At 38.1% G+C, this 25,793-nt stretch overlaps 1 protein-coding gene across 1 annotated transcript in view; it reads right to left on the bottom strand.

The window, feature by feature from the left end:
• The window catches only part of LOC142302376 (dynein axonemal heavy chain 3-like), a 2,626,214-nt gene that overhangs the window by 526,666 nt on the left and 2,073,755 nt on the right, over positions 1-25,793 (bottom strand). Inside the window, exons 55-56 of the mRNA XM_075343433.1 lie at positions 22,894-23,052; positions 14,076-14,183 (exon numbers count right to left, since the gene is read on the bottom strand). Coding sequence (XP_075199548.1) covers positions 14,076-14,183; positions 22,894-23,052 — 267 coding nt within the window. The remainder of the gene's footprint in view (positions 1-14,075; positions 14,184-22,893; positions 23,053-25,793) is intronic.

The following is a 25,793-nucleotide window of genomic DNA, read 5'->3' as shown; positions in this document are numbered from 1 at the left end:
AGAGTTCCTTGAGAGCTCTGAGTCCATGACTGGCACCCAGATACATTTGAAACAGTGCGGATCCTGACTTTTACAGTCTGGATCCGCCTATTACTAGCCAGTACCCTCCCTTCATTTCACAATGCACCTTCTCAGCATACCTTTCTGGATCCCAGGATTTATCCACTACAAAATGATAATTATTATCATTATCCCAGATGCAGCTGACAGTTGCCTCAGTGTGGAAATTGTTTTGGGCTCCTTGTCTCCCTGCTTGAAATCCACAAATATAGTTTAGCTCAGAGTGCTACTATCACTGCCATTGCTCCTATCACCATGGATTTCATACCCAGTAAAACTGCTTGGCTTTTGAAATGACTCCTCAGGCCCTTATCAACTGAATAGAAAGACTGACTGTTCATCTTTTATAATAAACAATAACACGAACAACTAAAAGAAATAAATAAACTGAAAGAATTTGTTCTGGTAAATTATCTTCCTTACCCCCAGGTGCTCGGGATTTGAGAACAGAAACAGGTACCATTGATGGACTTAAAATTCCACTATCTAAAACAGTATTATTGTGGTGGAGGAGGTTTACTGAGCAAAACACTGACTTAAGCTGATGGTGTTGCTCTCAGAGGCAACGTCATTCTGCTGTGACTGGGATGAGTGATATGACATATCTTCCATTATGCTCTCCTCTTCCTCCCCACTAATGCACTTGACAGAGGCAAATAAGAGTAAAATAGGACCTGTACTGATGAGATGACTGCACAAGCAGTGGTGCTGCTGCTAGCGACTATTGCAATTTTCTGCAGTGGTATTGTTTGTTTTCCATCTCATTATTATGTCTCTTGCTAATGCCACTTTTTTTTACCATACATTTCAAACATGTGTAACATTTATCAAAAAATTTTAACCTATTTATCCAAGCCTGGCAAAATATGGACTCAACTAGAAAACCAGGTAGGGTAAGAGTGATGACCAAAAAGGCTAATTTAACTCTAGCTTGTCTTTAAAGGGGTTGTTGTTATGGATAGTGTTTCTGTTGGTTTGGTTGTTGCTGGTTGTGAAAGGGTTAAGATTTTTTTTGAGGATGTTTCTGGGCTCCATCTAGTGGCCAGTGCTGGAAGTGTGTCAGGTTCCTTGCTTGCCACTGAGACAGGTGTGAGGCTTAGCTCTAATCCCAGTGGGCCAATCATGTCCAGCCCTTGGTGTATAAAGTAAAAGATTCTGCCTCAAGCTGACACTGGTCATATTGTTTCCTGTGTCAGTTTTGCTCCAATGAACATGTCTTGAACACCAGGTCCTCCTGTCATGTCGGCCATGTGCCTGTGACCCGCTGGACACTTCACCAGCGTGCTCCAGCTTGTCTTTTTCTCTAGGAGATTTCAAGTTTTGTCTGCTGCAGTTTGTCTGCTTTTTTGGATGCAATTTTTGACTTTTTTAGTCATCCTGATCTTGCCTTTGGAGCCTGGGATAAGTACTTTGTTTTCTTTCCTGTGACCAAATGGTTTTCATGGATTTTTCTCTTATGTGGAATGTTTATTTTAATTATGTTTCAATTAGTGTTGAAATGATATGGAAACTGTTCATTCTCAGTGAAAAAACGCATAGTGAGTTTTTTCTCTGTCTGAAAATTGTTCTGCGTTTTTTAACCTAAATATATACAGTGCCTACAAGTAGTATTCAACCCCCTGCATATTTAGCAGGTTTACACATTCGGAATTAACTTGGCATTGTGACATTTGGACTGTAGATCAGCCTGGAAGTGTGAAATGCACTGCTGCAAAAAAGAATGTTATTTCTTTTTTTTTTTTTTTTTTTTAAATTGTGAAAAGTTTATTCAGAGGGTCATTTATTATTCAACGCCTCAAACCACCAGAATTCTGTTTGGTTCCCCTAAAGTATTAAGAAGTATTTCAGGCACAAAGAACAATGAGCTTCACATGTTTGGATTAATTATCTCTTTTTCCAGCCTTTTCTGACTAATTAAGACCCTCCCCAAACTTGTGAACAGCACTCATACTTGGTCAACATGTGAAAGACAAAGGAGCATTCCAAGGCCATCAGAGACAAGATCGTGGAGGGTCACAAGGCTGGCAAGGGGTACAAAACCCTTTCCAAGGAGTTGGGCCTACCTGTCTCCACTGTTGGGAGCATCATCCGGAAGTGGAAGGCTTATGGAACTACTGTTAGCCTTCCACGGCCTGGACAGCCTTTGAAAGTTTCCACCCGTGCCGAGTCCAGGCTTGTCCGAAGAGTCAAGGCTAACCCAAGGACAACAAGGAAGGAGCTCCGGGAAGATCTCATGGCAGTGGGGACATTGGTTTCAGTCAATACCATAAGTAACGTACTCCACCGCAATGGTCTCCGTTCCAGACGAGCCCGTAAGGTACCTTTACTTTCAAAGCGTCATGTCAAGGCTCGTCTACAGTTTGCTCATGATCACTTGGAGGACTCTGAGACAGACTGGTTCAAGGTTCTCTGGTCTGATGAGACCAAGATCGAGATCTTTGGTGCCAACCACACACGTGACGTTTGGAGACTGGATGGCACTGCATGGTGGTGGCAGCATCATGCTGTGGGGCTGTTTCTCAGCCAAGGGGCCTGGCCATCTGGTCCGCATCCATGGGAAGATGGATAGCATGGCCTACCTGGAGATTTCGGCCAAGAACCTCCGCTCCTCCATCAAGGATCTTAAGATGGGTCGTCATTTCATCTTCCAAAAAGACAACCACCCAAAGCACACAGCCAAGAAAACCAAGGCCTGGTTCAAGAGGGAAAAAATCAAGGTGTTGCAGTGGCCTAGTCAGTCTCCTGACCTTAACCCAATTGAAAACTTGTGGAAGGAGCTCAAGATTAAAGTCCACATGAGACACCCAAAGAACCTAGATAACTTGGAGAAGATCTGCATGGAGGAGTGGGCCAAGATAACTCCAGAGACCTGTGCCAGCCTGATCAGGTCTTATAAAAGATGATTATTAGCTGTTATTGCAAACAAGGGTTATTCCACAAAATATTAAACCTAGGGGTTGAATAATAATTGACCTACACTTTTATGTTGAAAATTTATTAAAATATAACTGAGCAACATAACTTGTTGGTTTGTAAGATTTATGCATCTGTTAATAAATCCTGCTCTTGTTTGAAGTTTGCAGGCTCTAACTTATTTGCATCTTATCAAACCTGCTAAATCTGCAGGGGGTTGAATACTACTTGTAGGCACTGTATATATATTTTTATGTGACAACCTCTTTTGGATGTTAATCCTGTCTGGTGTTTTGCACAACAGTTAACTGATGGAACATCGTGTGGTCCTAAGTGAATTTTGATCATCAGGAGTTAGCATATATTAGGGGTTTTTCTGGCTGCACCCAGTGATCTATATTATCCTTTTGTGTCTTAGATAGCTGGGCTTCTCTTTACTTAAGTCTACTCCTAATCAACTGTGTATTGTTTGCTTTTTATATCATTGTCAATATATGTTGGGGGCTTTAACTATCTCTTTGGGGCTGCTCTGAGGCAAGCTAGGATTCCTTTCTTCATCTTTGAGGCTAGCTAGTTTCTTAGGTGGTGACGAGGCATCTAGGTAGAGTAGGCACGCTCCACAGCTATTTCTACTGTAGTTGTGTATATATAGTCAGGGGGTTGCTGACTGTTAGTTTCCAACCACACTTGTGCTCTATTTTTGGAGTTTACCAGGTTGTTTTCCTCCTGATCTCTTGGGGTAGTAGTTCATAGTTATTGGGTTGCCTCTATCCCTGGATAGGGAAGGAATTTACCCTTGAATGGGATATTTACGAGAATAAGTATGTCAGCGGTCTCCTGACCATAACAGGATGTCTGGTCAAAAATGACAAATCTGCAGTTCTTTCTATGTTACAGGAGGCTCGTGAATCTTCACATGCACAGTGCGCTGTGTGGACTTTCCAGTTTGAGAGCCAGGAACAGCTGTCACGTGTCCGCAAGTATGCGATATGCATACACCCATCCAGAAGCTGACTAGATGGGTACGTACTTGCTCAATACACTTGCATTAAGGCCGATCCCATCTAGTTGCATTATCGTCAAGAGTATGTATATTGCATTCTTGCATCCACGTGACCGCCGCTCTCGGCTCTGACATTGGAGTATCCTCACAATGCACAGTGCATGAGATGTGAGGATTCACATTTGTTATTTTAGATTGGTTGTCCAAGAAAACAATGTAACAATAGCTAGCAGGTAAATATTATTTCTTGGTTTAAATTTTACGTCACGTTGACAAAAATACATAACACTAAAAATTATGTTTCAAGGTAGGGGACACACACAAAAAATACTTTTTTGTACTTTTTTTAACTTGGATTAGTGAGTCAGTAAAGTAAAACGCCAATCTCATTTAAAAAAAAATATATATACAGTATATATTAGATTTTAGTGAACAATCTGGTGGTGGTAATTATGTTTTTCTTAATCTTTAATTAAAAATAGGGAGAATCGAAAAAAATATACAAGTATCCAGTTTGTCCATTTATGACCACTAAATGCAGTTGATCATTCATTTGCTTCCTGTAAATGTTTCTGCCATTTTATTAGTCTGCTGATAGCATACAACTTTGCCATTAACTTGATTCTTGCAGGATCCTACACTGACTATACATCTACAGTTGCTGTGTATATACGCACTCCTGGCTCTTTGCTGTTGTTTCCAGCTCCAATTGTCTACGTGCCATCCTGCATACCCTCGTACACTAGTCCTGACTTTTGGGCTTCTAACTGCTGGTCAATTGACTTCATTTGTGTTGGTCACCCGGACCTCCAACTTAGAGAATCCACCTTACCAAATATTTAACAGCATGGGAAAAATTGAATAGTCTTTTTTAAATATTGTGATTTAAGATCATCTCTGTTAATATTTCTAGAGAAGGGACTATCATGAATTTTCAATTTTGGCCATTACTTTAATAGCGTAATACATGACAAAATAGAATCCTAAAATTTGAAAGAATATTTTATATATTGAATGGTTAGTGCCAAAGTTGGGTGCGAAACTGGAAAAAAAACCTGTAAATTTGAAATTGAGTTAAAATGTTCCAATCCAACATAGAGAGACCAGTGTACATTACAAATAAAAAGTGATACCGAGAACTAGTATAACCAAAGTCCCTCAAGCAAATATTGTAAATAGCAAAAACTACCTAGGTCTATCGTCAGGAAATATAGTTGCTACTTTGTGATAGAGCACTAGCAAGTTTACCCATACAATTATTTGGGAATCCATTCTATATCTGTGCCTAATGTTCTACTAAGTTGTTAATAAGGTGAGTTTATTTTTGAAAAAAACATGTCCCTATTCAGAAAGTCATAAACATTCCTACTGGCCTTTAGATGGGAGTTGACAGGCTTACTCCATTCTATTCTCATTATACCTTCCCAAAGAGGGAGTCCTTAACACCAGAAATATCAGCTTAGAGAGATAGAGCCTCATATGTCAGAAGATTTCTTCAAAGATAAATTGTTCTTTATTGTGACATTTTTTTCTAATCTAGCCCCTATTTCAAAGGGTTAGCTGTAGGGAGGCCCATATAGGAGCCTGGAGCACCATTTAGTATCAGCATGCTGGGAGAACATATTTTCATTCTCATCTGAGTTCCCAGATGAAGGAGAACTGTTCTCAATTGCTTGTTTGTCAAAAAACGGTTAGGTTAGTGAGAGAGAAGGCAGAGGAGACTGACTGGGTAAGTATTGTAGAGAAATCCATCCTAATTTTTCGAGGAGCTTTTCGAAGAGTTCTGGTTTCAACAGAAAGCACCTGTGATATGTTGTACACTGAAGCCCATGAAAAAGTCAATACAGAGACCTGTCTTTTATTTAGTATTTCTCATGTGGATCATTGCTGAGAACTTCAGAAATTTAAGGTAAGTATCAACCCAAGTAAGTTGGCTTCTTTAGTTTTGTTTCGAAGGTCTCCGACCTGAGTTCAGAGTTGCATTGTCTGTCTTGGTTCAATGTCAAGCCACAACTTTTCTTATCACTTTTTGATTTTAGATTCAAAGATTGTAACCATTTGTGCTAAGGCATACACAATATTTTACAAAGTGTCTTGCATCATAATTAAAACATTTAATCACTTTATTTTTTGTTATCAAACAGCCTAAATGATTAAGATGGTGTCAGAAGGTTTAAGAAATATGCTTTATGATAAAAAGTATAAAAACAAGTCATATGTGAGGATTAATTGCAATAACTTTGATTTCTAAAAGACTGAAGTTACCGTATAGTACAAAGCTGTTAATCATACCTACTTTTCATTAAAGCCATTAAAACCAAGTTGTGAAGCATTTTTTTGTCTTTTATATTTCTAACATTAGACCCCACGGTGAAATGTAAAATATCATAACCATAAAGACAACAAAGACAATAAAAAAGGAAACTGAGCAAGACATGAAAGAGAACTAAAAAGGAAATATTAAAGCATGCAGTACAAAGTTTCAGATACTTAAAAAGATTTTTCAACTAATAAACTTGTGCTAATTCAGTCAGGATGTGCTTAAAGATGATGACTGAGTGTAGGTAAGGTGAATCAGCTAAGCTGTGAAACATAGGAATTTAAATATTTCATTTATTGAACAAGTCTGTTAAAGAGGGTGTCCACTATTGGGCAGTTGGGCAGTCCCTTCTCAATGTTCCAAATGGGGAGCATAACATGAAATAATAAAATGTGTATTTACCTCCTTGACCAGTGTCATGACTATGCTCTGAGCCCTGTGTCCACTAGAAATCTTGAGAAATAAACAATGTCCCATCAGTAGTCACCGATCATACTATTATTTTTGTCACGAGAATTTAAGGAAGACACAAGGTTCAGTGGAAAGTAGCAGTACTAATTTAATTTATTGGTAAAAACACTTTTTTTTATTTCTGCCGCATCTTTAAGACATTCATAAGGTTTTTTCCAATAGATAATTACCCTTTTAACAAACATTAGTATACATTATCGTTTCTAAATAATATGATTGGTCAATAAAAACTTAAAGGTGTTGTCCTGACTTAGGCTACACACCTTCAGTAACTCTATGTGACTGCAGACTTGAAAATCCTCACATCACGCACACTGTGTTGCGAGGATTCTCCGGAGTTGGGAGCGGCTGGTGCATGACTGCAAATATATTATTTGCATGCATGTGGTCCCATGCCAACTAGATAGGTGCAGTGCACACAATGTTAGGATTTACAAGTCAGCAGTCACATAGTGTGAATTGGAAACTTGTAGCCTAAGACTGGACAACACCTGTAACCTCTCCAGCCCTGGCCGATTTTCCGTTTTTAATTTTTTTTTTGCTCCCCTTCTTCCAAGAGCCGTAACTTTTTTATTTTTCTGTCAATCTGGCCATATGAGGACTTGTTTTTTGCAGGACGAGTTGTACTTTTAAATGAAACCATATTGTTTACCATATAGTGTACTGGAAAACGGCAAAAAAATTCCAAGTGCGTAAACATTGCATTTCATGATTTTTTTGGGGATATTTCATTCACCCTGTTCACCATATGGTAAAACTAATGTGTCGGTGTGGTGCCTCAGGTTGGTATGAGTTCGTAGACATCAAACATGTATAGGTTTACTTTTATCTAAGGGGGTTAAAAAAATCAGAAGTTTGTTCACAAAATGTGGCACACTTTTTTCACCATTTTCTGTGATTTAAAACGTTCTCATTTTTTGGGATCTATGGCACAGTGATGGCTTATTTTTTGCGTGTCAAGCTGACTTTTTTAATGATATAATTTTTTGCTCAGATACTACATTTTGATCGCCTATTATTACATTTTGCGCAAAATTTGTGGCGACCTAAAAAACGTAATTTTGGCATTTGGAATTGTTTTGCCGCTTCGCCATTTACCGATCAGCTTAATTAATTTTATATTTTGAGAGATTGGGCATTTCTGAATGCAGCAATACCAAATGTGTGTATATTTTTTTATTTTTGTAACCCTTTAATTTTCAATGGGGCAAGCGGGGGGTGATTTGAACTTTTATTTTTTTTATTTTTTTTAATTTTTTAAAACTTTTTTCCTTTTTTTATTTTACTAGTCCCCCTAGAGGACTATAAGGATCAGCAGTCTGATCAGTTGTTCCTTTCTGTATATCACAGCTGCACAGCTGAGATCTACAGAAAAGCTGCTTTAATCTCACCAACGGCGCTTTGCCAGGTGTAAGATGAAATGATTCATGATAGCTACAGGAGTCATCACACCCTGTGCTACCACGGCAAGCATTGGATCCACATGATCATGTCATGTGACTTCTGATGGCGCTGGGTAAATGAATGCTTACTGCAGCAAGCTTTTTCATCTCACTGTCACATTTTGATAGTGAGATGAAAGGAGTTAACAGGCATGAGTGAGTCCCGATCTCACTTTTGCCTGATAGCTGCACATGTCAGCTGTTCAAATCAGTGCAGGGATCGCTGCCGGCTGCCCGGCAGGGATTAACCTGACACAATCCATGAAGTACCCAGTACGTCAAGTGTTGTGAAGGGGGTTAAACCTAGCAAATTTGAATTTCAAGACATTCGGTTATTCCAAAACTGTGGTGATATGTAGACCTGAAGACCAAAGCGAATAATCAAAAATAGGAATTGAGTATAAAGAAAAAAAAATTCCCTAAAAAAATACTTTATTTAATACTAATTAAAATGGTATACCCTAGAACCATCAATATAGTAGTCATACCAGACCGTAGTTAAGTGAATGGGGATGCAAAACACAAAAATAAGGTACAGGAGAAGGGGTAGTGTTATGATCCGATGTTCAATGACTACCATGAACACAATTCACCAGAGTCGTAGGTAATAAAATACCGACTGCAAACCCTTAACTTAACACCACACTAGAAGTAGCTGGGCAGCATGCCTAACAACCTAGATGCCTCAAACCCAGCCGGAGGACTACATAACCTACAAAACAGAAAGTGAAAAGAAACTATCTTGCCTCAGAGCAGATTTCCCTAAAGACAATAGGCAGCCTCCTACATGTACAGACTGTGAGCAAAGATGAAAAGACATACACAGTAAGAGCAAGATGGAGCAAAGAGAGGCCACACTATGCTAAATACAAAAGACAGGATAGGGAACTCTTGTGGTCAGCATAAAAAACCCTATCAAAACTTCCTACACGGAATGTGCAAAAAAGAGTAATCTAACACTCGCACGTTCACAATCCATACAATACTCTGGTAGGAAAAGACTAGCAATTACACTGCCGGCTAACCCTTGCTAATATTAATAGCATAGACTGACTAGGAAGAAAATTCTTCCTTATCTGAAGGCACAAACAAAACAGGATTCAATACAAAAATCTTCAGAGAAAATTCACAGAAGCAATAAGAAAATAACGCACAAAAAATATAAAGCAAAACCAAGAACGTAGCTTACTTGATAGCGGGGAAGCCAGGAGGACAAGAGACAGGTTTCTATAGTCTCAGGAATTTCAGACAACTGGCAAAGACAAACAGCCAGCACACGCCTATATTCAAAATCAAGGTTTGAGCTGCCAACCAGGTGAGTAGAACAGAGGAACAGAATCCAAACCACTAACATCAATGACCACCGGAGGAAGTCCAACAGCAGAGTTCCATCAGACAATATTCACAACAGGGTAGTGGTGAAAGGGGTGACAGTATTCACTAATACTTTCATGAATTATGATGGTTATAAGGGGCGCTATAGTGCCTTGCGAAAGTATTCTACCCCCTTGAATTTTTCAACGTTTTCCCACATTTCAGGCTTCAAACATAAAGATAAAAAAATAAAATTTTATGATGAAGAATCAACAACAAGTGGGACACAATTGTGAAGTTGAACAAAATTTATTGCTTATTTTAAACTTTTATGAAAAATAATAAACTGAAAATTGGGGTGTACAATAATATTCGGCCCCTTTAAGTTAATACTTTGTAGCGCCACCTTTCACTGCGATTACAGCTGCAAGTCGCTTGGGGTATGTGTCTATCAGTTTTGCACATCGAGAGACTGAAATTCTTGCCCATTCTTCCTTTGCAAACAGCTGGAGCTCAGTGAGGTTGGATGGAGAGTATTTGTGAACAGCAGTTTTCAGCTCTTTCCAAAGATTCTCGATTAGATTCAGGTCTGGACTTTGACTTGGCAATTCTAACACCTGGATACGTTTATTTGTAAACTGTTCCATTGTAGATTTTGCTTTATGTTTTGGATCATTGTCTTGTTGGAAGACAAATCTCCATCACAGTCTCAGGTCTTTTGCAGACTCCAACAGGATTTCTTCAAGAATGGTCCTGTATTTGACTCCATTCATCTTCCCATCAATTTTAACCTTTTTTCCTGTCCCTGCTGAAGAAAAGCAGGTCCAAATCATGATGCTGCCACCACCATGCTTGACAGTGGGGATGGTGTGTTCAGGGTGATGAGCTGTGTTGCTTTTATGCCAAAGATATCGTTTGGCATTGTGTCCAAAAAGTTCGATTTTGGTTCATCTGACCAGAGCACCTTCTTCTACATGTTTGGTGTGTCTCCCAGGTGGCTTGTAGCAAACTTTAAATTAAACCTTTTTATGGATATCTTTGAGAAAAGGCTTTCTTCTTGCCACTCTTCCATAAAGGTCAGATTGGTGCAGTGTACGACTGATTGTTGTCCTATGGGTAGACTCTCCCACCTCAGCTGTAGATCTCTGCAGTTCATCCAGAGTGATCATGGGCATCTTGGCTGCATCTCTGACTACTCTTCTCTTTTTTGAGATGAAAGTTTGGATGGACGGCAGGGTCTTGGTAGATTTGCAGTGGTATGATACTATTTCCATTTCAATATGATCGCTTGCACAGTGCTTCTTGGGATGTTTAAAGTTTTGGAAATCTTTTTGTAACCAAATCCGGCTTTAAACTTCTCCACAACAATATCACGGACCAGTCTGTTGTGTTCCTTGGTCTTCATGATGCTCTCTGTGCTTTAAACAGAACACTGAGACTATCACAGAGCAGGTGAATTTATACGGAGACTAGATTACACACAGGTGGCTTATATTTATCATCATCAGTCATTTAGGACGACATTGGATCATTCAGAGATCCTCAATGAACTTCTGGAGTTCGTTTGTTGCACTGAAAGTAAAGGGGCCGAAATAATATTGCACGCCCCACTTTTCAGTTGTTTATTTTTTACAAAAGTTTAAAATAAGCAATAAATTTCATTCAACTTCACAACTGTGTCCCACTTGTTATTGATTCTTCATCATAAAATTTAAATTTTTTATCTTTATGTTTGAAACCTGAAATGTGAGAAAGGTTGAAAAATTCAAGGGGGCCAAATAAAGTAAATCGTGCCAAAAATCTGTCATAGGTAAAAAAAATGGCAATTATTAAGTCCTCCTCAGTTGTTAAAGACTCAAGGTCAAACTGCCTGAGTCTACAAATTAGATTAATACTCGTAAAGCACAAGGTTTGCTTTTGTATACCTGAAATGTTAGTTTAAGCCTCTTACCTGTATCATTAGTGAGTCTCAGGACTGCTTGAGCTGTAGTCTGACTACACCCACTTCTGTGATTAGCATCTTCTATCTATGGAAATGGACACTGAAAGTCTGTGTCAGAACTGTTGTACCCAGTAATTTAAGTGATATATCGTTAGATTCAGAATCTTTTTGCCTACATCATGCTGCTCTCAAATGAGGTATCAAAAGCCTGCTCACAGAGTCCCTTTAATGTATTTTATTGAGATTTCATGTGATATACCAAAACAAAGTAAGATATCTATGTCTACCTTTAATTCCTCCCTCCTCCTCTCCCTTTCCTATTGCATAGATTTTATGAGCAGCAATTCTCACTTTCTATTTCAGTAATGTGAAAATCTGTATTCATTGAAGACACATTTTACAGTTATGATGTTAGTAATGCAGACTGTAAATAAAAAATGAAGCAACAGTGGAGAGGCAGTGCTAGATCTAGGTAGGATAACTGTTGATTTCCTAATTTTAACCCACTGTAGCACCATTGGAGTCCACGTTATAACCCCATTAAGTAGACCATCCCTTTACTGTTTAAATGCAAGGAATACAAAGAAAAAAAATATAAATGCTCCTTACCTGCAATTTTTTTCACTTACATCAAGGTTTGTCTTGACTAAAGCAGTTGGGGTACTCTATTATCTTACTTCTCCTCGTAAATTGCTGCAGCTTATTTAGTTACATCTTGGCAGGGTGGTTGCCATATTTGTTGTTCATTTTCAACATTTTTACTCGAGTCAAGAAATCGTGATCACTAATTTCCAATTTTCCATCAAAATCCTTTTTTCGCATATTACTAATTAATATTTAATTAACTTTTAGGGCTGATGAAACCCCTGAAGTCTAAAATGATCATGTTCATTTTATCAGTGTGGTCCTGGGGCCATATTTTAATTAATTTAATAGCTGGTTTATCCTAATGAATGATTTAATGTCATTTAGAAAAAAAAGTTACCAAGAAGCAACAACTATTGTGCTGAGCTATGATCTTATATAATATTTCTGTGAATTGCATGAATAAAATAATGTTAATGTTCTATACCTGTCTTTGAAATACTGATAAGTAAAATTACCCACAACATATTAAAAGATTTTGATTTTAGAAATATTATGTTAAATATATGATAAACTCTTTCTGGAAATTTCTTGAAAATGATTGAGAGATTGTTTTTTTCCTTATTGCCTACTCACATTCTCGGCGCTCTAACCTTAATTATGCCTAGTACAGCAGTTGGATATCTGTAAAAATGTTGTCCACTTCTTGGAAAACTGCTTCTCAATTGCTATATTCACCTATGTAAAATAAAAACAGTCTATACTCACCTCTGATGCTGGCTTTGTTCCAGCAACATTGGTGCCGGGCCTTTATGACTCATGTGATGTATTTACATCACATGAGCCCTACAGCCAATCAGCTGTCACTTCACTCTCACTTCCTTTATGAAACTGACACCCAGAAAAAGTCAGACCTGCTGTTGCTGCTTTCTAGCTTCCTCCAAAAGTCAGGTATGTGACATAAGAATATCAACCTGAGAACCAGCACCAATGGAGCTGGAACTACGTTGGCAACATAAGTGAGTATAGGCTATTTTTACTTCATATGGGGAAATAGGGTAATTAAGAAAAGGTTGTCTGAGTAGTGGACAATCCCTTTAAGGTCTTTGGCCAAAATGTAAAATCTATAATACATTCTTTTGGGCACTAGAGCTCAGATGCAAATACTATCTCAGCAGCTGCTATAGCTAAATTCAGCTGCGTAGTTTTGTGTGGGTTGCTTATAGAAAAATATACATTTTAAGGCAATTTTTTTCAGATACATGTATGCTAGCATTTCATTAATTTTTGTATGATTTTTTTTATAATGAATAATTTATATTAAAATTATTATTTTTTTGTTTGCCATTATTGACCAGGCTCTATTTTTTTAAAAGTTGACATTTATCACATTATATTGTAATAACTCTGGAATGTTTCAACATTTATTTGATATTCAAATGTTTATGCTGATAGTCTTACTACATGAAAATAATTGATAAAACATTTACCATATGTCTACTTTACATTGACATAATTTTTAATAGCCTTTTATTTTTTGGCATGTTAGAAGGCTTTAAAGTTTGGAAATAATTTTTCATCTTTTCAAGGAAATTTACATAACCTATTTTTTAGGGTCCTATTCTGTTTTGAAGTGAAATTGAGGCACCTATATATAAGAAAACCCCCACACTGACCACATTTTACAAACTTCACTCTCAAATAATTTATAGAAAAATTAAAAAATATTGGTTCTTTCATGATAATTTTTATCACTGTGTTTAAATGGTTAAGTGAATAGGATCAGCATTTTCCCTGTTCCCACCTTTTTGCAGGACTGTGGCTTTTAAATATTTAAATATTGGTGGTGATTCCAATACAACCATTGTGCCCATAGAATCAAGGAGCCATACATGAACAGTAAGGGGCAGGAATTCCCTTATTCAATTATATGCATACATTTCATAGGGTTTTAAGTGATGTTTGGCAAAAAATAGGAAAAAACAAATATGTATGTACAAAATAAAGAAAATATAGTGGTCCTACCTTGAGTGAATCCAAAAACTTCATATCTCCTAACATTTTCTTTGAAGAAGGCCAAAAGTCATCAAGAATTTTTCCAGTTTGATCTGTCTTTTTTTCTGGTTTTATACCCTATGAATACAAAGATAAAACATGCAACTTTAATTGCTGATCCAATCAAAACAATTGATTCCGAAAATCCATTCTGTTCCAAAAATCCATTTTGATAAACATATGGTTTTTCAAAAATAGGCATAAAGTTGATGTTGCATAGTGAAAATTTCAGATATCACATTTTAGTATGTAATATATTATGCCCAGTTTGTGCTTCTTGAAACACACATCCTGTAAATCGTTAAGGCCGCTCTCCTCACTACAACATTGCCATATACAGTATGTGAACCTTAACATCAGTTTGAGTACACTGCCTAGCTTAAAAAGGATAGAGAGCCATTAGGCTTTCAGAGCACATATTTTCTTGGACACCGGTTTGGAAAGTCATGACTTTTGTGCTATCAACAACATGGAAACCATTGACAGGTGACTTTGAATGAGGGCTTGCTTTCTGTTTGAGGAGATTAAGTTTTTAATGGTAAATAATTTTTTGTACCACATTAAAGTCTTTGTTTACAGTTATTCCTTTCAACTCAGTAAAGAACAACGTGACCTCCATGTAGCTATATCTACATTGGGGAAAATAAGTATTTGATAGACTGACAAATTTGCACGTTTTCCCACCACACAGAGATGTCTGTAATTTTTATCAAAAGTATACTTTAACTGTAACTGACAGGATCAAAACAAATAAATCTAGAAAATGACATTGTATGATTTTTAAATAATTAATTTGCATTTTATTGCATGTAATAAATATTTGATCACCTACCAATGAGCAAGAATTCTGACTCTCACAGACCTGTTATTAATTCTTTAAGAATCCCTCCTACTCTGCACTCATTACCTGTATTAATTGCACCTGTTTCCACTCATTACCTGTACAAAAGACACCTGTCCACACACTCAATCAATCACACTCCAACTTCTCCACCATGGCCAAGACCAAACAGCTCTCTAAGGAAACCAGGGACAAAATTGTAGATCTGCACAAGGCTAGGATGGACTACAGAACAATAGGCAAGTACTTTGGTAAGAAGGCAACAACTGTTGGGGAAATTATTAGAAAATGAAAGAAACATAATATGCTTGTCAATCTTACTTGGTCTGGGGCTCCATGCAAGATCTCACCTCGTGGGGTAAGAATGATTCTGAGAAAGGTTAGGAATCAGCCCAGAACTACATGGGAGGACCTGGTCAATTACCTGAAGAGAGCTGGGACCACAGTAACAAAGATTACCCTTAGTAACACACTTCGCCATCATGGATTAAAATCCTGAAGGGCATACAAGGTCCCCGTGATCATGCCAGCACATGTCCAGGCCCGTTTTAAGTTCACCATTGACCATCTGGATGATCCAGAGGAGACATTGGAGAAGGTCAGATGAGACCAAAATAGAACTTTTTTTGTATCAACTTTAATTGCTGTGTTTTGGGGAAGAAGAAGTATGAGTGCAAGGTCAAGAACACTGTCCCAACCGTGAAGCATGGGAGTGGAAACATCATACTTTATGAGTGCTTTTCTGCAAAGGGGAGGGGATGACTGCATTGTATTGAAGGGAGGCTGGATGGGGTCGCATTGGCCAACAACTTTTCTCCCTCAGTAAGAGCATTAAAGTTGGGTCATGGCTTGGTCTTCCATCACGATAATGACCTGCATCACAAAGCCAGGACAACTAAGTTGTGGCTCCATAAGAAGCATTTCAAGGTCCTGGAGTGGCCTAACTAGTCTCCTGACCTGAGCCCAATAGAAAATCTTTGGAGAGAGCTGGAACTCAATGTTACCCAGTGACATTCCCGAAACATGAAAGATCTTGAGAAGATCTGTATGGAGGAGTGGGCCAAAATCCCTGCTACAGGGTGTGCAAACTTGGACAAGAACTACAAAAAATGCCTGACCTCTGTAATTGCAAACACAAGTTTCGGTACCAAATATTAAGTTCTGTTTCTCTATTGTACCTTATTTCATGCAACTATCACAATTGGAGTGTACCTACAATAAAAATTACAGACCTCTCCATTCTTTGTAGGTGGGAAAACCACGATTCATCATGATTTAGGGTGTTTAGCCAGAAACTAGTTAATATTGCTTGTATCACTGCTCTTATGTCTGTATTGCACTTCTAAAGAAAATAAAAATGTATCCATTGCTTGGAGCCGGAATATATATTTTTTATTTGGATATTTGAACGGCCGTGGCAGGACTGGTTTCTGTGCTCAGCATTTGGATGTCAGGTGGAGGTGAGGTGGATCAAATTTTGGTTGTCTCCCATGGTCTGTGTTTTTTGAGTGAAATTCAGCATTTGAAGATACCCAGAGTGAGTCTCAAGTTCATTCCGTGCTTTACACTGAACAATTACATTAGAGTTTCAATTTAAATCTGCTAAAAACATGATTTAGTTAGAAGCCATTTCAGAGCTATTGACAATAATGATTCAGAATCACTTTGCTTGCTTTCTGGCCTTTATTCCAAGAGTGCCCATCTATTTAGAGGTGTTATAATGCAACTATGCTTTTGTGCTTGCCAAAAATGACAGGACACTGCTGATAGAAGGCCAGACAAAGCCCAAATTGATACTACTTGGCTTTTACTGTATGTTCCCATCAAGGGTTTCATTTGAATCTGTTTTTCTTTTTCTTCAGAGACTTAGATGGTAACCGGCAATGTAAGAACTCAGTGCAGCACAGGATAAATGTGAATTGAGACTTATTCTGATATTTGTGATGAACACATAAACAACAGTTGAAGAATTGTTTTTATTTTTTTTATACTTTATTTTTTGTATCATTAACATTGCAACAATGACTTATCTATCTAAGCTTTTTTACATTTTACTCCTTTTACTTACAAAAAAAAATAAATATATATATATATATATATATATTCATATACGGTATATATATATAAATATAATGCAAAAAATAGGAGCAGCACTTAACCTGTTGTGGTGCAAAGTCCTTCCAATCAGTCTCACTCGATTTCAATGAGCAGCAAAAAAAAAATGAAAGCAGCACACAACTTCAATCTTGAATGGAAAAGCCTATTTAATGGCCCATATGATACAGCATGACGTTTCAGTCACAAGTGACTTTTTTCAAGCAGTACCTATATATATATATATATATATATATATATATACACGGTGTATATATGTCTTATATTTCACCGTATTTGAAGAGCTATACTACGAATGAGGGTTTCTTTTTGAGGGATGGGATGAAGTTTTAAGTTATATAGTTTTTCTTTCTAGTACATAAGATTAAGATTGTGTATTGATCCAATTTTTGTGTGTAGGTATTGTGAAAAAACAGTAATTATACAAAGGAGTATTTTCAGCTCACCCGGTCAATGCATCACCTGGGTCTTTTCTCTGGGGGACGGTGGAAGGATGTCATCTCCGTTTTAAAAGAGGCAAAGTTCAGCAACAGAAAATGGTTGTTTCTAGCATCACATCAAAGCAATAAGGTTAAAAAACAATTTTATTCAAATTTTATTCCATAAAGTTAAAACTAATGGTAAGTTGGATGGACATCCATGAAGTATAAAACAACGTTTTACATCTTTTGAATCTAAAAGAGGTTCTTAGTCTTAGACATATGATACTGCTCCATTGCATTAACACAGAGTGAACTGACATTGCTGGCATGTTCATGCAAGAAATGATGTGATGCACCTGACAGACTTCTTGAGGTAAGATTTAGAACATCGTATATATGTTCCCCAATGCGTTTTCTAAGACTGCGACTAGTATAGCAATTATACTGTCAATAGCAATAAGCAATATATTGGCTGTACTAGTTGTAGTCTTAGAAAATGCATTGGGGAACATATATATGATGTTCTAAATCCTACCTGAAGAGGTCTGTCAGATGCATCACATCATTTCTTGCATGAACATGCCAGCAATGTCAGTTTACTCAGTGTTAGTGCAGTGGAGCAGATTCCTCAGCCAAGGAGAGGAGGTGATTGGCTGTGGACGTTACGAGACAAGGAAGCCAAATGGATTATGATTTATGACTCCTGTACACCTAAGGGTTTGAACATCAGAACTGATGTCATGTGTATATAATAATGATATATTAAGGTATTTTTTCTTATTGCTATGTATAATTAATTTTTTTTATTTTGGTGTATTACTTCCATGATTGATTGTCAGCTGTGTTGTCTGGTCAGAACGGATATGTCGACCTGACATGCGTTTGGGGGAGTGTCCATTTACCTATTTGTGTATTTAACTTCTATAAATTTAGTATCATATGTCTAAGACTAAGAACCTCTTTTAGGTTCGAAACGTGTAACACATTGTTTTATACTTCATGGATGTCCACCCAACTTAGCGTTGGTTTTAACTTTATGGAATAAAATTGTTTTTTAACCTTATTGCCTGGACATGATGCTGGAAAAAAACATTTTCTACATTAGGAAAAAACAGTATTTGGCAGTGGTTTTTATCGTGTTCATTGTAGGGGTTAAATAATGTGACAGTTTTATAGCTTGGATTGCTCTGGATGTGGTGATAGTAAATAGGTGTACATTTTTGATCATTTTTGTTTGTGTATAAAAATGTTTATTTTCATTTTCAAAACATTTTTTGAGATATTTTTATTCTTTATTTTATTTTGAATTAATATTTTGACACATGTATTGAATTTTTTTTTTACTTTTTAGCTTAGTTCCTCCATGTGACTTAAACATTCAAACTTTAAATTTCTGTTTGAATACACTACACTACTTATGCACTAGACTTGTCAATATTATCTCTTTCTTGCAGGACCCAACAAGCCACCCTATCTGGAGAATCGGAGATTGTTGATCTCTGGTTGCCATGCCATTCATCAGTGCTCTACGATCATGCTGTCAGGGTGCCTGCAGGGGAGCCCCTTCACAACCATCTAAATGCTGTAGTCAATAATTATTGACGGTGGTATGTGGTGAACTGAACTGGCAGAAACAGTGATAGAACTGGCTTCTTTTGTAGGAGCTCAGCTGTCAGTTAAGCTGAGCTCCTGTAAGTATACTGCCGGGCACAGCTCCTATGCCGGCATGATCACTAGAGTAAATATTTACATCCAATCAAAACCAGGAGTGGGTGATAAATACAGAAGTGGTTTCAGTGTTTCTATTATACATTTCTTCTGATTATTCCACTCCTGGTTTTTGTTACAAATACTAAGGTAAAAATCTCACCAAATATTCAACGTGACCTAAGAGTGGTACATTCATACACTCATGCTTTATTATCATGTGAATTGCTGGAGTCTATTGCTACTTTTATTTTGCTACAGCAGCAAACGAAATGTATGCCTAAACAAAATTTCCATGGTCACAACATACTTCATAGTCTATAACATGCCCTTGGGATATTAACCCCTTCATGACTTGGCTATTTTCTGGGGAGAGCAAAGGTTTGGGGTTTTTTTTCCACTCATTCTTCCAAGAGCCAAAATTCTTTTATTTTTCTAATTGTCTCTCCAGTAAAGGAGACAAACTCTAGCACAGCGCCACCTATTGGAAGTAGCGATCCTAAAAGTCACAAGTGGATTTTCGACAATCCTTTGCAATATGACTCAGGATATATAAGCCAGATCAGAATCCCAATTTGCATCCAATCCCAATTATTTTTCTATCCATATAACTATATCAGGGCTTGTTTTTATGTGACAAGTTGTACTTTTTAATGACACCATTTGTTGTTTTTTTTTACTCTTTATTTAAGATGTTCACTATTCAGTAAAAATGACCCAGCAATTTGATTCTCCAGATCTGAATGATTATGCATAATAATATGTATAATAATAATTTTTTTTTATTTAACTGGTAAAAAAATTAGGATTTTTGTATCAAAACTATTTTTTGCTTTTGTCACTGTTTTCCAAGATCCGTAATGATTTTATTTTTTTTAGAATATAGGGCTGTGAGAAGGATTATTTTTTGTGTCCTGAGCTGATGTTTTTACTTATACCATTTTGGGGTCGATACAATGCTTTGATCTCCTTCTATTGCAATGTTGCAGTGACCCAAAAATTTGAATTCTGTAATTTTTATTTTTACTCTATGCTACTTATCGATCAGATTAATTAATTTTGTATTTTAATAGATTGGACTTTTAGGAATTCAACAATGCCAAATATTTGCAATTTTATCTTTTACTTGCTTTATTTTTAATGGGGCAAAAGTAGGTGTGGGGGGTGATTTGAACTTTTATATTTTCTTTGATCTAAATCCAGGATGGTCTGTTGTATCCAGGATGGTTGGGACAGAGGATGAGCACAATTATTCATGGGACTATGGTCCAGAGTCCAGGTCAATGATACCTGGTGGCTGGATGGGAGGCCAGTGAATCTATTACCTTCCAGTGTCTGCTGCATGGCTTTTGATTAACCAGAACTGGTGCAACATCATTTGTGCATCATTCTCAACTGTATCTGTAAGCTTCACTATATGATATCTGGCTTTTTGTGTTCTTAAGAACCTGTCCACACGTTGCATAAATACTGTGTTTTTTTTTTTTTGGCAGGTGTAATCACCAAACTGCACAATGACAACATCCTCTGATTATTGCATTTTTTCTGCAATTGATTTCTCATGCCATAGCGGCATGCTGAATGAATCTCAGCATGCTGCATTTGGCAGCGAGTCTCGGCTTCTACGCACCCATACAAGTCTATGGGTGCGTGTGAAACATTGCACTGCACTCGCATGCCATCCAAGTGCAGTGCAATGTACGAAGAGACAGGACGGGGAGGAGATGGAAGGAAAATGCTCCCTCCCTATTCTCTGCAGCTGTGATCCGATCGCAAGATTGCATCACAGTTGCATGACCCTCGACTGACGCTTGTAGCAGTGGGTCATTAGCATATTGCTTTCAATGCTCTCCCATCAGAATTGGTATGCAATGGAACCGAGGGCCTTAACCAAGAAAAGCTTTTCTGTAATATTATGTCATTAAAAATGAAGATTAACATCTGCACCAAAAACACATCAAATAATAATCTATAATAGAAATGCAGCAAACATACAATAATCTGAGAAGATTGTTATTGCTTTGTGAGAAGCCGAAACCTACAGAAAAAAATCAATGGAAAAAATGATGCCTTTATGCTACATGTGAACATGGCCTTAGATTATATTTGTATTACATTTTTATGGGTTTAATTGAGAAAAGTAATCAATAATGCCATGTTTTTATGCCATTTTCCAATCCTCCATAAATATTCTGATCGCTGTGTTACGAGTGCTGTTACAATTACAGGGACACCAAATATGACCACGTTATTTGCTGATTTGTGATGTTTATTACTTTTTTAGAAAGAAAATTAACATTTAATTGTTTTTTTAAGTTTTATTAGTAATTTTATAGGAAGAAAAAAAAAATATTTTTTTCTCTCTCTAGAACACAGGGACATACAAATACACTGCTCAGTACAATGTACAGTATTTCTATGTACCAGTATAATCTGCCTGTGGAGTCAGAGAATGCAATGCAGCTTCAAGTATACAAGGTTGTCCCTGTGCCATCACTGGAGCTTGTTTCAACTGTAGCAGTTATTGGTTCAAGTTCAGCAGACACAAAAACACAGAACATTACATTTATGCAGTTAGAAAGAAATTGACATTTTGCAAATGTTATTATTTTTTCTAATTTTATAGAAACATAATGTGATTATTTCTTCACCTCTAAAATACAGGGAATAGAATCAAATCGGGACAGTCCTGCTGAATTCAGGACAATTTGGAGCTAGGACATCTCTATGAGAGGTTCTGCTTGCGACGACTAAGCATCAGTAAGGAGTATCTGGCCAGTTGTATGGGGGTGAACTATTTTTAATTATGCCAGACATATTTTTCCTTTGTTCGGTTAGTCAAGAAATATGGGCCATTCTTTCATGTGGGGCTATCCAGAGCCATTTTTCGATGCTAACTTGTGGAATGCCTGCTGATAGTGGATGTCATCAGCTCCCGTGTTGTACTAGTCTGCTCTATGAAGGACAATTGAACTAACAAACAATGAGGGAACAGCCATGATTATCATGCCCCAATCCTGTGGGACACAATGCCCTGAAATGGGAGCTAAGAGATATAAAAAGGGGTCTGCTCCTATCACTGTTGCTTTTATAGGACTTCAGCCTAGGGACCATGGTTCTAGCTGGTGGATTCTAGAACTGATACACTACCCAATACTGAATTCACAAATTTGTTTAGAGAACCCAGATTGGAACTATTTGGTCCCCTGACCACATACCTCGCTATGCTTGGTTGGCTTCCTAAGCTTGCCACTATCTCCTCTTAGTGGGTGCTACTGGCTGGGCTAGTTGCACTGGATGCACCAAAGTTGTACAGGTTCTAATACCTGGCAAATCATCAGGAAGGTGAGACTGTCACTTGTACCATCTCGTTTCCTTGCTGGGAATGTTCTATATACTGTTGTCTGTTGGTAACCCAATTAAGTCTTACTGCAGTGTGGTAACCTCACTCTGTGTTGTCTGTGCAGTGTTCTGCTCATAGGGGAGGCATATGGGCATTCAGTGGGATGAGTCCCGGTCCATGCAGTCTTTCAAAAGACAGCCAGGCTAGTGGACAAGAGTGCCACCTGACCCTCATGTCTCCACACTGTTTACTACTTATTTCCTTTAAAATCAGCCTCTACACTTATGGATTCCAAATGATTATTTGTCTAATATAAAAAGGTCTGTTATTTTTGCTAACATCAACAACTGAAAGAATTACCTTTAAAATGCAAATTGCAGCCAAAGTAAGGCGTACTCCAGAGGGTGGGTTCTGCATGGTTTTCAACAGAGTAATATCACTGGCCTTTAAGGTATCCAGTGCTGCAATAGCAGCATTTAATGCAGGGATTGCAATGCTTAACTTCTGTTCACATTCTTCCTGTAAACAGAAACCATTAATAAAATCAAGATGTGCAAATAACATAAAAGATTAACAATGTTTAAGTGACCAAGAGATAATTTGCACCTAGCATAAACCTGTAACTGAGGGACATGCAAAGTGGACACCTCACAAACAATTTTCCCAAAGCAGCTGTTGTTAGGTTTGATGGTTTATTGAACAACCCACAGTTTTCGCAGGTCATTGGGAAATTCTCCATCAGGTCCGGAAGCCCCATTGGATGTACCAGCACTGCTGCAGCCTGTAAGTGGTTGCAATTGTTAAGTGACTAGAGGGAGTGCATCATCTGACATTTCAACCCTTAGCTAAAAACAAAATGATTTACTATTGCAAAACTTCTTTAGCACAACTTTGGTCAGCAACTCAGGTTGTTTAAAATCGCTTTTAGGGTATGTGCACACATTGAGTTTTGTATGCAGAAATTTCGACACCATTTCTGCATCTCTTAGCTTTAAAAATGCAGCTGCAAAAACATTTTTGATACATTTTTGCATACATTTTTCACCTGCTTTTTTCTAGCATTTTTGGACAGCAATAAATTATATGGAGATACATAGATAGATAGATAAAAGATGAAAAAAATGAAAGGGGATCCCCTATTCTTTGATAAGGAGCCTAGATAAAGCAGACAACTGGGGCTGGTATTATCAGGCTGGGAAGGTCCTTGGTTATTGGGCACTTCCCAGCCTAAAAATACCAGCCCACAGCCTGCCCAGAAGTAGTGCATCTTATTAGATGTGCAAAATCTGGCGATTCACCTAGACTCTTCCTATTGGCAATCGGGGTAATGGTATTTGAGGTTGATGTCAGCTGTGTAGTGTCAGCTGGCCTCAAACCCTGGTGTTAGTAATAGACATGTGTCTATCAGACACCCCCATTACTAATCCAGTAAGAAAAAGAAAAACACACATACAGTCTTTTTGAAAAAAATACTCCCCAACTTTTCCTAGTTCACCAATTTAGTTTAATAAAAACCCATGTAGGTCCAATGGTGTCCAGGGATTTCGACAAAGTCCAAGAAATCCAACATAGTCCACAAATGGAAACTGAAAGACATACACAGAGATAAATAAAAACAAGACACTTTCCCTTGTTCACCAATTTATTAGAAAGTAAATATACAATGTAACTCCGATGCAGTGCACCGAATCTGACGTAGTCCAGAGCCCGAGTGAGGAGGAATGACTGAAAACTGATGTCCCCTCTAGCAATAATAAATAATAATAATGGGGCTCACATTATAAATTCCCTATCAGTATGTCTTTGCAGTGTGGGAGAAAACCAGAGAATCCCAACTCAAACATGAGGAGAGCATACAAACTCTTTAAAGATGTTGGCCTTAGTGGGATTAAATCCAGGATTCCAGTGATGTAAGACTGCAGTGCTAACCATTGAGCCACCATGCCACCCACCGGCTTGGCGCCTCTGCATAGTGGTGATGTCACTGCTCTTCAGATGTTCCTGCTCACTCTGTGCTCTGGACTACTTCTGGACTACTTCTTGCCAATAAATTGGTGAACAAGGGACAATGTCTTGTTTTTATTTATCTATTTTTGAGTACTTCAAGTTTCCACTTGTGGACTATGTCAGATTACCTGGACTAAGTGAAAACTGTGGAAAAAGAAAGCGCAATAGGGTCTTACCCCAATATATATAGGGTGAAGCAAAGAATAATCCTACTCACCAATTCGGGTTGTGACAGTCACAACACCTATAGCAGCATGTAACACCAAGTCCCGGCAGCGGTCCCCAAGAGGCAGATAACAGAGAGTAGTAGAGAATGGGTTTCACAGCCGCGCCAAAAGACTACTGGATTCTTCTCAGATTAATGTTTCTTTTATTTCATAACAGGTCAAGTCTACGCGTTTCAGAAGGACACAGCTCCCTTCTTCAGGACAAACCAGCAAAGAAAAATCAAATCCAGTAGTCTTTTGGCGCGGCTGTGAAACCCATTCTCTACTACTCTCTGTTAGATTACCTGGACTATGTCAGAATCACTGGAAACCTGCATTTTTTAAGTACATTGGCGAACTAGAGACAATGTCCTGGAGTGTTTTTTTTCAAAGAAACTATTTTTTTTTACTTACTGAGCTAGGAATGGGGGTGTCTGATACACATCTCTCTATTACTAACACCAGTAGCTGTTCAAGATCGAACTAGAACTCGAGCTTTTTGCTAAAGCTCGATAGTTTTAGATACGTTCGAGAACGGTTCTAGCAGCAAAAATCAGGGCTTTTTACAGCTACAGTGTGCAGGAGCCATCCCTGGCAGCCTGCCAGAAGCTGGTAACCAAGATAAACATCGGGTATCCAAGCAAAGTGCTTTGGTTAGTAACCCGATGTTTATCCTAGTTACGTGCAGGAAGCCCACACTTCCCCGCTCAGTTCACTCCGCCCCCTCCTGCACGCAGCATGTACACACACACTCACACACACACACACACACACACACACGTCCCCAGCCATGCAGTCCACGACACTGACGTCCTCCTGGCACTCTACACACATGGTCCCGCTCGGCTTACCTGCGGTGATGAAGTCCCGACCTCAGCGCTGTCAATGTCCTCCATGTCCGCCGCTTGTCACATCACCTTCTCTCGCTTCCGACCCGAGACTGACTAGCGGTGACGTCACGGGCCTCTCGCGATACTTGGCTGTGAAGGCGGCGGTCATTGAACTCAGTGACAGGTGCTGTCAGCAGTGCAGGAGATCAGCGCAGGT

Source organism: Anomaloglossus baeobatrachus, chromosome 4 (assembly GCF_048569485.1).
Source record: "Anomaloglossus baeobatrachus isolate aAnoBae1 chromosome 4, aAnoBae1.hap1, whole genome shotgun sequence".
Classification (NCBI taxonomy): Eukaryota; Metazoa; Chordata; class Amphibia; order Anura; family Aromobatidae; genus Anomaloglossus; species Anomaloglossus baeobatrachus.
The sequence above is the reverse complement of the archived record's forward strand: the minus strand, read 5'-3'. Positions and strand labels throughout refer to the sequence as shown.